At 32.1% G+C, this 16,622-nt stretch overlaps 1 protein-coding gene across 1 annotated transcript in view; it reads right to left on the reverse strand.

Annotated features, from left to right (window-relative positions):
• Positions 1-683: 683 nt before the first annotated feature.
• The window catches only part of dx (deltex E3 ubiquitin ligase), a 30,457-nt gene continuing 14,518 nt past the window's right edge, over positions 684-16,622 (reverse strand). The window contains exon 8 of the mRNA XM_069814493.1: positions 684-15,856. Coding sequence (XP_069670594.1) covers positions 15,502-15,856 — 355 coding nt within the window. The 3' untranslated portion in view covers positions 684-15,501. The remainder of the gene's footprint in view (positions 15,857-16,622) is intronic.

The raw sequence follows: 16,622 nt of genomic DNA on the forward strand, positions 1-16,622 counted from the left end.
CAGCACATCCTTTTAGAAATTAGAATATTCTTCTATTTTCTTGTAGATATGTGAAGGTTTCTGCATTGGACATGAGCTCTGTTCTGAACTATGATGTGATTGTAGATGAAGCATAAATTTACAGGCATTATTTCTATGACAATTATAATTAGTTCTAGTGTCTGAAGAGTATTGGAGCTATTTTCTGTGTGTGCTGTACCCTGAAAAACGAGTCCCATTACTGAATATTTACATGGTTTTTAAAATGTTTCTTGTTTGCATTTGACTGTTCTGATATTAATTATTTCTTACACTAGTCTTCCACATTTTATTTGCAGATGATCAAACCATACTCACAGATTTAGATGATAACTCACAAACAGCTTCTCACACATTAAGGTATATGACAGAAATGTTGGGACTCAATAAGGTGAAGTCCACACCTGTGGCGTAATGGTCAGCGCGTCTGGCCGCGAAACCAGGTGGCCCAGGTTCGAATCCTGGTTGGGGCAAGTTATCTGGTTGAGGTTTTTTTCCGGGGTTTTCCCTCAACCCAATACAAGCAAATGCTGGGTAACTTTCGGTGTTGTGACTCATTTCTCTGGCATTATCACCTTCATATCATTCAGACGCTAAATAACTTGAGATGTTGATACAGCGTCGTAAAATAACCCAATAAAAATAAGGTGAAGAAAACATGGTGGTAATGAAATCATAAAGTTTTATTTTTATTATTTGCAAAATACATTTATAATAATATGATCTTAATTAATCAAAATATTCAGGTAATAAACATTGTATAAAAATATAGTGCAATGAATAACAATGAAAGGATTCGTACTCCAAGTATTCGTCCATGAGCTACCATTCTAGTAGGGATTAGCATGTTCAGTTATTAGTTCTACTAACTCTTACCACACTGCTTGCAAGCCACATGTTCACAGTAAATACAATAAATTAAATAAACATCTCACGCACTACTCTAATGCTCCAATATTTATCAACATCATTCTGTACTTCTCACGCATGCAGCGACTAACTGAACTATAGCAAATACATGTTTCCTTCATCACACTGTGTAGTTGTACAGGATGGAATGAAATCTTGCGCATTTATTTATAAGGCTAATAATGCATGTGATTGTGACTATAATATAATTAAAATCTTTTACCAGCTACTATTTCTTGAATATTCGTGTTTTATTTATATGTATCTATACTAATAATAAATCTGTAGCCGAAATTTTTCTGGTAATTTTCGATTTTCTAAAAATAATTGGTCCTAACATATATAATTAACCACCCTGAAACAGAAATTCGCTTTTTTGAAATTTTTGTTTGTATGTCTGTCTGTCTGTCTGTCTGTATGTTTGTTACCTTTTCACGCGATAATGGCTGAACCGATTTCGATGAAAACTGGAATATAAATTAAGTTCGTTGTAACTTAGATTTTAGGCTATATGGCATTCAAAATACGTTACTTAAAGGGGGGTTATAAGGGGGCCTGAATTAAATAAATCGAAATATCTCGCTTATTATTGATTTTTGTGAAATATGTTACATAACAAAAGTTACTTTAAAAATGATTTCTGATCAGTTTTATTCTCTAAAAAATTTTGATAGGACTGATATTTAATGAGATAAATGAGTTTTAAAATTAAAATAACTGCCATCTAAGGCGGTGTATTGAAATAAAAAAACAAATGACTTCGTCTATAAGGGGCCTTGGACACAACAATCGAAAGCTATTAAACATAGCCTACAGACAATGTTTCTGTGTTTGTATGAAGTAATATCGGAAGATAAATTAACTGATTTGTATAATTAATTATTATTTCATCATTGGAAAGTGTAGTTTCTCTGGATGGACATAATGCTATAATGTTATTACAGTAACTTGCGAGTGAATCGAGGACAGGTAAGATTAAAATAGCTTCTTATGCACAGAAAACTTGATAGGTTATTCTGTATATTCATTTTCTGTATTTCTTATAATAATGTTTATGAACATATTCATTTTTATCTCAGAGAATTAACGAACAACGAGAGTATATTGATTTAGTATGCAGTAATAGCATGTTAGCTTAGCAATCCATTATTTTATAATTCAAATTTTAACTATGCTCAATTGAATCATGTTAAAATACATAAAATACATATGCAATAAATGCAATGCAAAAAAATTGGGTAATGAGCCAAGCAGATTATGTTGCGCTGTTGTAAAAGTTGTTCCTCCTGAGATTCAAGAGCTCCCACAACAAATTAAAAACTTTCTAATTCGAGTACATCTGTTATCAACATACTTTTTCATAATATAATATAATATAAACATAATAATAAATCTGTAGCCAACATTTTTCTGTTAATTTTCGCTTTTCCAAAAATAATTGGTAATAACAATTAATAATATGTTAAAGGAATTGTCATTGCACCAAATGAGTGGTCTCTGGATCAAAATGATCGCATTTTAATATTTTAAATACAATTTAAATTAAGTAACATATTAAACGATTTATCCTTCTATCAAACACGAATGTTCCCTGGATCAAATGTCCTATTTTAATTATGTAATTACCAGGGAAAGGATTTATATGTAAATACATATTTACTTATAAAGCTAATATAATTTATATTTTGCATTATCTTTATGTTTCACAATGTGTAGGGTTGAAAAATCCTACTTTTATTTTCCATATTTTTCCATATTTTAGAGTTTAGTACATATTTTCGTTAATTTCCATATATTTTCCATATTTCATATAAAACAGTCCATATTATATTAGGTTTAACAATAAAACAAAACAAAAGTCCATTAACTTTTAAAAATACATTTCAACAATAGAGATTTAAACACATGTTCAGTAATCCCTTTAACATCAGAGTTATTTGAAAATTAGCAGTCCTATCAACAATGGGAAAGTAAGTTACAAAACTGTATTAATTTAATTTAAAATTTTTAACAGACTTCAGTTGTGCAGCTCAACAGTTAAATGCCAGTCAGAGTACACATAGGTTCAGTTTTGTAAATCATACTATAAAGACGGTAAATATGCCAAAAGTACGTCATTCAGTCAATTTAAAATCAAAACTAACAAGTTACATTTCAGAATTTAAAGAAGATGGTTTATCAACTGACAATAAAATATTATTTTGTAATTTGTGTCAGTGTGCAGTATCATCTACACAAAAGTTCCTGGTGCAACAACACATTACAACTAGTAAACATCAGGCCAACAAACAACTAAATTCCAAGCAGAGACAATTGTTTTTAACACAACCAACAACATCGAATGTAAGATCTGAGTTTAACATCGACCTGTGCCGTTCTCTCATCTCTGCTGATATTCCTCTCTACAAACTAAAGAATAAGGTCTTCAGGGAATTCCTTGAAAAATATACTCAACATACAATCCCGGATGAGTCAACACTTAGGAAGACGTATGCTCCATCCATCTACGATGAGACAATACAGAAGATAAGAGATGAAATTAAAGATAGTTCAATTTGGGTTTCCATTGATGAGACTCCCGACAAAGAAGGTAGACTTGTTGGTAATGTAGTTATCGGTTTGTTAAGTGAACAATATTCTGAACGAATTCTTTTACATTGTGATGTTCTAGAAAAGTGCAATAACAAAACTATAGTTAAACTGTTCAACGAAGCTATGGGTATCCTGTGGCCAAAGGGTATTATGTACGATAATGTGTTATTCTTTATTAGCGATGCTGCCCCTTATATGGTCAAAGCTGGACAAGCATTATCTGTTGTATATCCTAAATTGACTCATTTTACTTGTGTGGCGCATGCATTTCATCGTGTGGCAGAAGTGGTCAGAGACAATTTCCCTAAAGTAGATTTGTTGATTTCATCAGTGAAAAAAGTATTTCTCAAAGCTCCCAGTAGAGTTAACGTGTTGAAAGAAATGTACCCTGAAATTCCATTGCCACCAAAGCCAATTTTAACTAGATGGGGTACATGGCTAGAAGCAGTTGAATATTATGCCGAACATATAGACTCTATTAACAATGTTCTCCTTGCATTGGACTCTGAAGATGCAGTCTCAATTGATACTGCGAAAACAGTTACCTGTGACATAAGTGTGAAGAATGACTTAGCTCACATTCAGCATACATTTTCATGCATCATAAAAACGCTCAAAAGTCTCCAAAATAGGCACCTTTCACTATCTGAAAGTTTTGAAATTATAAATAGTACTGTGGAACAACTGAATCGTGGTAGAGGTAAAGTTGCAGATGCAGTAAGAGCTAAGGTGGACACTGTACTTTCAAAAAACCCTGGATATGAAGAACTACAAAAGGTTGTTGCTGTGATGAGTGGTGAATCAACAGTGAAGATTAACTTGGACTTATCCCCAGCAGACATTGTGAAATTGAATTATGTACCAGTTACTTCTTGTGATGTCGAACGCTCTTTTAGTCAGTATAAATCTATCCTCAGAGACAATAGAAGAAGATTCACTTTTCAGCACTTGAAAGAAATGTTTGTAACCTATTGTTATGGTAACAGACAATAAAAATTGTGTTTTGTTGAAACTACATTGGAAGATAAGGTACGTCCATTATATTTTTTGTTTAGTTTGATTAAAATGTACCAATATTTAACGTACATAGTCATTTTTTTATAATTTTAAGTCCATATTTAATTCCATATTTTGGTAAAAATCCATATTTAATTCCATATTTTGGTAAAAATAACTACATATTTCATATATTTTTAGTCCATATAAATCCGTTCCCTGGTAATTACTTTATATTTATTTCTAAAGGGTGCAGCAGAGCGCACGGGTACAGCTAGTAAGAAATAAATAAACATATTTCAACACAACTTGTGCACTGTGAACATTATATAACTACAAATTTCAGTCTACTTGCTTGATCAAAGTATACCCTGTTGCCAGCTCTTCTACTGGTATTAAAATTAATATGATGAGTGAATTTTCGTAATCACATACTGTGGATAACTACTAAGTTGTATGTGTGTGTGTGTGTGTGCTATGTCCATGTGCCAGAAAAATTTTGTGCCCCCCCCCCCCAATTTACTTATGCAAATCTTAGACATTTACTCTCTCTCTCGCTCTGCATATATGTTTTAATATTATTAATACCACACCGGCCTGAATAGTGATATTTTTTCTGATTTTGCATTCTCAAAAACTTCCTTTATTTTCTGTGTGATACTCAAAACATTTTCTCCTCTGTAGTGAATTTGCTATAGTGAGCTTATTCTGAATGTCATTTGTAAATATCAGCTAGATTCAACATTTAGATAAAAAATAATCCTTTAATATAAAGGTAATATTTCAAAATATTTTAGTCTTTTTTTTTTTTTAGGTCTATGCCAAAAATACTTGTACATTTATTGTTCTCTTAACTTTTTGCTGTTTTCATAATACAGTTTGCTTATAATTGGTTTGTAAATTATCTATTAAGTCATTGTAAGATACAATAGAAAGAGTTGTCGAGCTTCCAGAAATTCAAAATACCATGTCAGGTGCCACATTAATTAAAATGGACGTTAAAAACAACAATAATAATAATAAGAGTAATAATACATAATTTTAAAACAGAATATGTTATTGATATAAATATTTAAAAAATAGTATGCCATTGAGAAATTTCCCACCTCTAAATTTTTATCAGTCCAGACACTTAATTTAACATGTTACTATCTAAAGCAGGTATTCTTAATCTGGACCATCAAAGGTGGTTCAAATAGTATTTCACTTTCGAAAAATCACAAACAAATGAATTAAGACAAAAAACTTTTTATCTGTTTTACTTCAACAATTCATTATTTTTAATAAATGCATAAGGTTTTATTCCATCCTTTATAATGAAACTCGATATTTATAAATGAAGATTTGCAGCACTCAGTATCTGAGAGATCACTATATTTTCTGACTCATAAGATATTCATATATAATGACTGCACATTCAAATCAAATTATGTTAAGAGCTAATGTATTAAAACAACAAAAGAATAATAATTGAGATTAAATTGGTTGGTAGATTTTCAATACCAAAACTACTCTTCGTGACTGATCTTCACCTAATAGACACTAATAATCTGTTTGTGCACCTCTTACTGCTACGTCGGCAAATAAATACTGTTACACAAAGAATCCTATTAGCACATGAGATTATTTTTCACCACTGATCATCATAATAATCATCATGGTGGCCTCTGTTACATAGTAAGCCTGATACATTTATTCATGAGATGAATGACTTTTAACCAAGACTGAACCCACAATATTTGAGTCCAAAGACAAACATGGTTAATCACTAGACAATCAAGGATTTAGTAAAAATAAATTTAGTAAATCATGAAATAGGTTTGAAAATAAATCCCGAAGAAAATAAAATATATATTATGTCTCGTGACCAGAACATAATACGAAATGGAAATATAAAAATTGGAAATTTATCCTCTGAAAAGGTGAAAAAATTCAAATACCTTGGAGCAACAGTAACAAATATACATGCCATTCCAAAGGAAATTAAACACAGAATAAATATGGGAAATGTCTGCTATTATTCGGTCGAGAAGCTTTTATCATCCAGTCTGCTGTCAAAAAATCTGAAAGTTAGAATTTATAAAACAGTTATATTACCGGTTGTTCTTTATGGTTGTGAAACTTGGACTCTCACTTTGAGAGAGGAGGCAATGATTGTTTGGCCAAACATCTGCATAGAATTGGAATATATCAGTTCCCTAACTGCCCATTGTGCAACTCAAACCAAGAAATGGATTCGGAACACTTCAAAATCTGTGCTTCAGTGGCTGGTCATGATAATATCTTTGAAAAATAGTGGAGTGCAAGAGGTCAAATGACTTTATTGTCAAACGCCTGGCATTAGAAAACAACAACAACAACTTTGAGAGAGGAACAGAGGTTATCAGTGTTCGAGAATAAGGTGCTTAGGATAATATTTGGGGCTAAGAGGGATGAAGTTACAGGAGAATGGAGAAAGTTATACAATGCAGAACCACACACATTGTATTCTTCACCTTCATGATTAGGAACATTAAATCCACACATTTGAGATGGGCAGGGCACGTAGCACGTATAGGTGAATCCAGAATTGCATATAGTACCAACGGCAGGCTTATGTGATGGCGGCAATTAACCTCAGAGTTCCTTAAAAGCCATAAGTAAGTAAGTGTTAGTTGGAAGATCTGAGGGAAAAAGACCTTCGGGGAGGCCAAGGCATAGATGGGAGGATAATATTAAAATGGATTTGAGGGAGGTGGGATATGATGCTAGGAAGTGAATTAATCTTGCACAGGACAGGGGCTGATGGTGGGCTTATGTGAGGACAGCACTGAACCTCTGAGTTCTCTAAAAGCTATTTGTAAGTAAGTAATAATTCATTTAGATAAATAATTAGACAGGCTTCATAAATCTTTCCTAATTTTCAAACATGTGTCTTATACAGTAAGAGACATCTGAACATCAGACAATGCTCCTTGCAGTGTTTTAAATATAAAGTACGCAATTGATGGGGTCTGTTAAAGTGTTGACTATCATGTAAATGACTTGTAGAATTAGTTTCAGAAGACATTATTCTATGCCAAGAGCAACCAAAATGAGTAATGTTAATTTTACGTCCAAGTAACAGATATCTAACTGAAGATGGTGCAAATGCAGCTGACACCCTAAGCTCTTTTATGAGGTAGCAATATGATGATTCACTGTAGTGGCTGTGGAAATGGTAGCATAGGTTCTCAGTTTCAGAGTGTTGATATTTTTGTGCTTAATGGGTTAATGTACAAAGGATTATGTACGTTTCCTTCCCAGGAATATCAATATGTTGTGTATACATAAACAAAACTGTGGAATAAAAAGTGACTCTTTAAAAGGGAAATTTGGCACTACTTTTGTCTATGACTACAAAGTGTATTCTGTGATTTTAATATGCTCATTTTCGAAAATAATATTTATGACGTATAATTACCATTGTATTTATTTAGTATAATATTTAATAGACTTCTGTCCCCACCTCTTCTCCCAAATTCAAATGGGTCACTTCGTATTTGTGTAAGTTTACAGTGATCAATTTTAAGAACAGTGGCTCTAAAAGACATATGAGTGGAGTTCAGATTTTGTTTTCTTCATTATTTTTTTTTTTGTATGTGGATTAATGGATTTTTTGTAGATACATTTGTTTCAGGATAAGGGATACATATATTTCTCTTTTACAATGCCTATAAAATCGTATTTTAATGCTTAGTATTTATTTTCAGAAATATGAAGCTACACTAGCCTAAACAATATTTTTAAAAGAAAACAATTTTTTATTACTCGTATTGTTATTTTATTATTTATATTTACATAACCATCACTGATTATTTGGAATAATTTAATTGAACTTTTTTTACTACCAGTATTATTTAATTTTTTATTTGCATAACAATAACCCAATGTCACGTGGCCTGCTGATGCATAGCTTTATTAACATCTGGCATCATTAAATCTGATTTCTATTTGTGAAATGAAGGAATTCAAGCCACAATTGTTTGCAAAGTTACATAAGAGGAGTTTGATATAGATAAGATGCCAAAGGCAAACACAACATAGAGTTCCTTGTATGCAGTGATTTGCAGGAGATCCCAATTTTTCTACTGACAATAGAGTTATTTTCTGGGAATCCTGTTCAAAGATTTATGTAGGAATTTTTATTTTAATTTTGGCAAGATCAATGTTAAAATTAGCAGATAAATAATGAAACTTTAAAATTTTAAACAGAAAACAAGACGCCACTTCAGTTTAGAGAACCTAAAAGAGTTTTTAATAATACATTGTCACTTTAACTTGCAACTGTTAAAAAATTACTTCAGGCAGAATTGTCCATATTATTATGTTTTAGCAATGTATTTTTAAATAATAATTATTAAAAAGTTTTTCCAATATGAAAACAGCTTTCCTTAAATTTTTCACCATTTTTTGTTTGTATTTATGCTATAATAATAATAATAATAATAATAATAATAATAATAATAATAATAATAATCATCATCATCGTCGTGAATAATCCAATTTATAGTATTTACTTTTATCATAGAATGAATTGAAAATGTTTAGATTATTAACAATTAACAATTTCATAATATCTAATCGCATTCTAATATGTAAAACTAGATACATAACTTCAATGAAATATATTATGTCGAATTTAGAATATAATAGAAAACATGAAAAATAAATACCGGTAAGTAAAGGCTTACTGCTATATGGTATCTAAAGTGTATTTTCTTAAACTTATAATCCTGCTTGCCTGTTTATTATTTTTTTAACACCTAATAATCCGAACTCCACATATGAATCACCTGAGAGCCTGTATTTCATAGTTATATACAAATGGTTCTTAATGTTGTTTTAATAGAAAATGTTGAGATTAAGTTTTATGCCCTCTTTCCAAATTTAAATAATAATTTTAAAAATTGATTCCATTTGTTGTATGCCAAAATAAACAAAAGAATGTTGTTGTTTTCTAATGCCAGGCGTTTGACAATAAAGTCATTTGACCTCTTGCACTCCAATATTTTTCTAAGATATTATCATGGCCAGCCACTGAAGCACAGATTTTGAGGTGTTCCGAATCCATTTCTTGGTTTGAGTTGCACAATGGGCAGTTAGGGGACTGATATATTCCAATTCTATGCAGGTGTTTAGCCAAACAATCATGGCCTGTTGCCAGTCTAAATGCAGCTACAGACGATTTTCGTGGTAAATCGGGAATTAACTGTGGATTTTGATGCAGAGAGTTCCATTTTTTCCCTTGAGATTGTGTTATCAAATTTTGTTTGTTGAAGTCTAAGTATGTAGATTTAATAAATCTTTTCACAGACTAATACGTAGATTTAGTAACAGGTCTGTAAGTAGCAGTGCTGCCCTTCTTTGCTAAAGCATCCGCATTCTCGTTTCCCAGGATTCCACAATGGGATGGTATCCATTGGAATACAATTCTTTTATTGAGTGATATTAATTGAGAGAGCATTTTAGTTATTTCTGCTGTTTGAGATGAAGGTGTGTGTTTAGAGACTATTGATAGAATAGCTGCTTTGGAGTCTGACAATATAACTGCATTCCTAAATTTACTGATGTGGCATAGAAGATTCCTGAGACTTTCACTTATTGCAATGATTTCTCCATCAAAACTTGTTGTTCCATACCCAAGAGATCTATAAAGTGAGAAGAGACAGCACGTAACACCTGCACCGGCACCTTGTTCTCTGGAGATCAAGGATCCGTCAGTGTATAAATGAAGCCAGTTTTGTGGAGGGTACCTAATATTAATTGTCTCTAAAGACAATTGTTTTAGTATATCAGTGTTTACTTCTGATTTTAGTATTTCTTGTGTTAAATTTAGATTATATTCTATATTTAATAAAGTTAAAGGGTTTGGTTTAATTTGTAGATTTTCTTTTAAATTCGGGATATTGATTTTCTGTTTTAATTCTTGAACCATAGATATGAAACATTTTTGAGTTTTCAATCTACAGAGAGGACTGTATGAATGTCAATTGTTTCCTGGTAATCTGATAAGTTTTTCATATTGAATCAGTGCTTTTTCTTCTATTGTCATTTTGATGCTGTTAATATTAGTGAGGAATCTCATAGAATCCATTGGAGTTGTTTTGATTCCACCAGTAATGAGTCTGAGAGCTTGGTTTTGAACATATTCTATTTCGTTTATGAAAAGTGAAGTAATTAAAATTTCTCCGCAGTATGTCAGCACTGGCTGTATAAACATTTTGTATGTAGTGTTCAAAGTATTCCTAGAGCATCCCCATTTCTTTCCTGCTAGTCTTTTTAGAAGGAAGAATCTTTTACGAGCTTTTTCAGAAATGTATTTCAAATGGTTGCTCCATGTTAACTTACTATCGAAAATAACTCCAAGATATTTGGATTCATAAGTCCTAGGAAGGTGTTGGCCATTGTATTGGATATTGAATTCTCTTTCTTTTTTTTACCGAGTGAAAATATTTGGTAGTTACTTTTGCTTAAATTGAGTGTCATCAAATTTGATGTATTCCATTCCTGTAGTTGATTTAGAGCTTTAAGAGCAGAATTTTGAATTTTGTCTCTATGTCTGTAAGATCCGGAAGAATGTTGGCCTGAGGAAAGTGACGTTTATATCTTTAATGAGATAATGCTTTTGTACTTTACCGATGACAGAGAAAAAGGTATTATGAATTAGTACATTCTAGAATTATATGAAATCTTATCAAACTGATTTTTTTTACCCATTTCCTATAAACAAATGTATTTGAATCGCCCCATGCAGAAAGGGCTTCAGTCCATTAGACCTAGTTTTGAGAAAACTAAGAAAAACATTCTGTATACTATATTTCTTTCTGCTTAGAACTCTGAGCCTGATGCTTCAGTTTCTATCTTTCCAAGCATTTGACTGAATACCTTTCTGCACAGGCTGATGGAGACACCCATAAAGATATGACTTCCATCGATATCTAGTTTTTTCAAAATTTGTGACTGAAGTCCTTTCTGCATGGGGTGATTCATTTATTCATGGATCAGGACTCTTACTCCCGAAAATGAAGATGACGATCTTTGCATATTACATTGCTATTAGTTTTTAAATAAAATTTTTTTTTAGAAATTAAAAAAGTACATCTTATGGTCTGAAAAATATGTAATCAAGGATTACTGAAGCTGCCTTGAAAATCTCCATATCTTTCTAAAAATCTGAGTGGCTTTGCCATGTTTAAATGTGATAACAATCACTTACGTAGACAAAATATAATGGCCAATTTTCATGAAAGTCACATAAACGGTAGTATTCACAATTTGAATAAAGGTTTAAATAAACAATCTAGAGAAGTGGAATGTATTTACAGTATATATTTGTAAATTACAGTCATCCTCTGTTATCTGCGTGTTCCATATTCATTTATTCATGCGAAATGTGTCTAATCCATGTTTGCCATTAGTGGGCACCTTATGGCTGGCTATTCATGGTAATGCTAAGCAGGCAAAAATTTCTCTGGAAATGTTTTCAATATTGATGCAATTTTTTTATTTAGTAATTTTAAGCGTTCTATGTAAAAATTTTCAATGTGACAGTGTGAGTGAGTGAATGATTGAATGAATAATGTTACGTAAAACATAACAAATAAATTTCTCTTTACAAGGAGAGTGCACAAATGATGACTTAATGATAATATGTAGCAAAAATACCAGTACTGTATGTGGTGGGACCTGGAAGAACCTAATACCTTCTGTATTTGCAAAATTTTCTAGAAATCTAACCTCCGCAAATAGAGAGGAATGACTGTTAATTTAATCAACGTGTTATTCCATGAAAATTGGCTGGATTCTTTTAAAAAACTCAACAAATGAAATATATGAAACTGAATCAAAAAGCGACTGATGAGAATGATAGAGTTGACATGTATGATTGAGACAACAGTCTTTAAATCTGTCTTTCAACAATTATACTGAGCACTGTCCACACATCCTACTTCAATACTGATTAAATCAATACACTGATAATCGAAGCATATTAGGCTACAAGGCAAGTCTATGTTTCTTACCAAGAAGCATAAAAATGAACACACTGCAATAACTTTTCTGTAAAATTGTTTTACTTACCAGAGTCAATGACACAGGATTATGAAATGGGAACCATTGAGTAAAGTACCAAGTGAAAATTATTTTAATAAAGGCTGTGAAATATTGCTTGAAGAAAATTAGCTGTCTATAAGAACATGTCTTATAGATACAGAGAAAAATGGCAGAACATTAAATTTTTGAACATGTAAGGCACTAAAGAATATACGAAACAGTGCTAGAGTTTTCACATTATTTTCATAGGAAAAAAGAAACGTTTTGATATTAAAAAAAATGTTTTTAAAGAACAACTCATAATTAAGTGTTAAGTTTTGAAGCATATGAAAACTTACGAACTTATTGAATTAGGCTACATTATTAATGTATAGATGGAAGTATAGTTACGGTTTGCTTTTGTAATAATGATGCAATTAAGAACCAGACATGTTTCGCAAAACAATGCATAGGAAACATTGGTTCTCCTTGGACCCCAAAGTATGCATGCTGGAAAACACTGTAAATGCCTTACCACTGTCACAACCATGGCAATGACTACTCTACTTTTGAGCTACATTTTTGTTAAGGTTTTTACGCTAATGGTAAAGAAAAAGTCACTGCAAAAGTAATAATTGCAAAGGTGCAATTTTAACTCGGCATCATAATTGGTAGAGAGACTAGCCCTGGAAAACGCATTGTTTTGTATGAAGTATTAAATGAATTAATGTCAACTACTACTACAATAACATTGTTTCATAACTAGATATAATAAAAAAAAAATGACATTTTCTTTAGTGCATTACAACTTTGTACTAGCTCTGCTTTTAGATGAGATAACCATGAACAAAAAGTGACACATTACTGAATTAAACATGTTCTCAGGAAACTAAAACTTTTGAAGGGAATGCGAAGAAATGTGGAGAGAAAAAAAATCATGATGAAAGAAATCATAAAATTGCCCTCTTCCAAAAAATGCTGAAATAAAAACACCAATAAATACATATTACAGCACGTTCTGAATTTGAAACACTGTAAATGTAATTTATAAATGGATTTACACTATAATATAGAACTGAAACTTTCCCAAAATGTTGAATCCTAAAAAAAGATAAAAATAATCAATCAGAAAATAATATGAGTTCAAGGTAAGAAAATGACTTGTTCCTTTCTGCATAGATATTGTATCTATAAAATTAACTAACTTTATACATATAAAGATTTGAACAATATAATATTTTAATACTTATACTTTATAAAAATATTGGCACTTGATATTAATATGTCATATCCAATTCATGCAGTTATGCAGTTTCTCTACTTGTATTTGCCTCAGAAATTCATCTATACTTCTGAGATTCAAGATGAAGCACCAAATGTGAAGTCTTAACTATGTCAGATCTAGATATACAAAAATATAGCTGCTTACATTTCGTACCACAAATCCCAACTAGTTTGTATACTGAAAATCTGTAGGAACTAAAATTATACGTAGAGAAGTTCTAAAAACCTAGATGAGATTTTCCCCTCCCAAAAGAAATTAGTCTTTCAAAAAATGCAACTATGAAGATCATTTTTCCACACTCACTTATGTGGACAGTGATACAAATTTATTTAACAAAATCTGCTTCTACTATTGCCAAGTAAACACTCTTCTTATGAATGAATTGCTTAATTAAGCCGTCTCACTCCAGCTATTTTTTGTAATAAAGCTGCCAACAGCACAATATTTCCGAAGTGTAACACTGACATATTTACATTACTTTAGCTCATTTTTCGTACCAAAGGTACACTTCAACTAAAATTCATGGCACTAATTGGTTCTGACATTAACTGAAGTGAAAATGTCTTCACAGAAGCAGATTATAAAAAAAAAACTGATAGCAAACATAAAATATAATTAAGATTGGGAATGTACAATAATCTAAAAGGTACAGCACATGATACACACGAAATCCATTCTGCCATCTCTGTTTTTGGTGTAACGTGACAAAAATATTCGAGTCCCTATAGCAAATGATAAGTTATTCGAGAACTGTTTGGAAAATTAAAATATGTCAGTACGAAGCAAACAACTTTGTTGAAATACTTCAAAGCATCAAAATAAATTAATACTAGAGACAGATGAATATGTTGAATATATGTGACAGAGTGGAAATACTGGCTTACCATTTCTTTCAATTGTTAAGTTCCTTGTGTCAATCTTGTACGTGAACTAATACGTACCACTATTTGGTTATTGCTAATTGAAGGGTGATTGTGAGAACATTTGTGGTCGTCTAGTTAGTTATGTTTCAGTATGGCGTGAATGGTGATATAGTTACATACCTTTCTCAGGTTAGATATGAATGAAGTGTTATACGTAAATATTTCTCTGTCTTTCTTTCATTTCAATTTACATAATGTATATGACCAGCAATATTCTCATATGACAGCTGAGTGAAAAGTGATGGCAAAAAATAAAGGAACCACTATGAGGACAATGAGTGAGGTACTTTGTGCCATACAGCAGTCCATCACAGCTACACACGCAAACAGATCTGCTGATGACATCTGCTGTCTTCCTCAGATTTGGTATAAAGTTACTCATATGGCTGGTAAATATGTTTTGGGACAATAATACTAATTTCATGTCAAATTAAAGCTTATGTTTGTAGTATAATTCTGCGATTCCTTTTCACTCAACCCTCGTATTTACATTTCAGCACATCAATTCACTCATCCTACACTGAGAAATGGATCTATACAAGAAAAGACTTAGGAACCAACATCCAAATGTAAGACATTAAAAATACGTATCATATCTTTACCTGTGTTTACTAGTCAATGTTGTGTAACAAAATTTCCTTGCAATAAAATAGAGGGAAAAGAACAAACCTGGTGAGCAATAAACTACTGCATAAAGGATACAAAGGACAGCACTTGTACTTGTAGTTAACACAGTTCCTGATACAGAGCCCCTTCATCTTGCGGTGCAGTCACGCCCTGGGTTGCTAATTCAGCCAGACAGCGATCCAGGAAGCCGGCATCAGGAAACCCATGACCAGTGTTGGACACCCCTGGCTCTGTCTTGTGGTGGATCTCATTCCATGTCACCACATCTTCACGACCTGTTGTCACAGACCGGCCCACGGTGAACACAAGACGGCGTTCAAATGCAACGGAGAGCAACTTGAGGACTTTACGACCCTTATCTGTGTCAGGCAAGTAGCAGACTCTGGGGAACCCCACAGCATAGTACGGCCTTCCTGGGTTAGGATGCTCTGGTCCCTGTATTCCTGAAGCAATGCTGGAACAAATAAAAAAGTTATACATTCCAGTCCCATATTACCTAATGCAAGACTTCTGGTCTTTCTGAGAATACTTTCCTCTGGAGTATATACTGTACACTATATAAAATCCTCTTCTATGCAAACACGTACAAACATCACTAGAAACACTTCAAGATAAGGAATAACCAAGTTTAACAGATGTGTTTTAACTATTCTATCTTATATGTTATAGATATCAAGTGGAAAGTGGGGCAAACCCCCTCGCACTAATATGAGCATATTGTATACTACATTCAAATTTTGACGTGAACAAAAAATGACCCAGCAAATTTGACCTAGAATGCTCTATCAGTGACAGGGTTCTTTTATGTTTTTGGCTCCATATGGTTTGCAGTAGTACCAATTTTAGTCAACAAATTGTGCTAGCAAAAATTTTCTGTTTTTCCATCTCTATAGCACTTAATTAAAATATACTCAAATTCTGTTTTAAATTAAAAATGTATTTTTTTTTTACAAACTCTAAGATCTTCATTACAGTAATCCCCCCTTATCCGCGGTCAACCTTAGTGATTTTTTTTTTACATATTTTAGCGCCTATTGTCATGATCTGATAAGTATCTTGTGCATCACGCGTGTGTATCATGTTATCTATTAAGCATTGTTCTTCGGTGAAAATTTATTTCAACTTTTCTATTCCTTAAATAGAGACATAGCAACTTTTTCAGCACCCTACAGCAACAAAAATTAAACTTTCTCTGTTGATAATAAGAAATCTAGAAACAA

This window comes from Periplaneta americana, chromosome 16 (assembly GCF_040183065.1).
Source record: "Periplaneta americana isolate PAMFEO1 chromosome 16, P.americana_PAMFEO1_priV1, whole genome shotgun sequence".
In the NCBI taxonomy this organism is placed as follows: Eukaryota; Metazoa; Arthropoda; class Insecta; order Blattodea; family Blattidae; genus Periplaneta; species Periplaneta americana.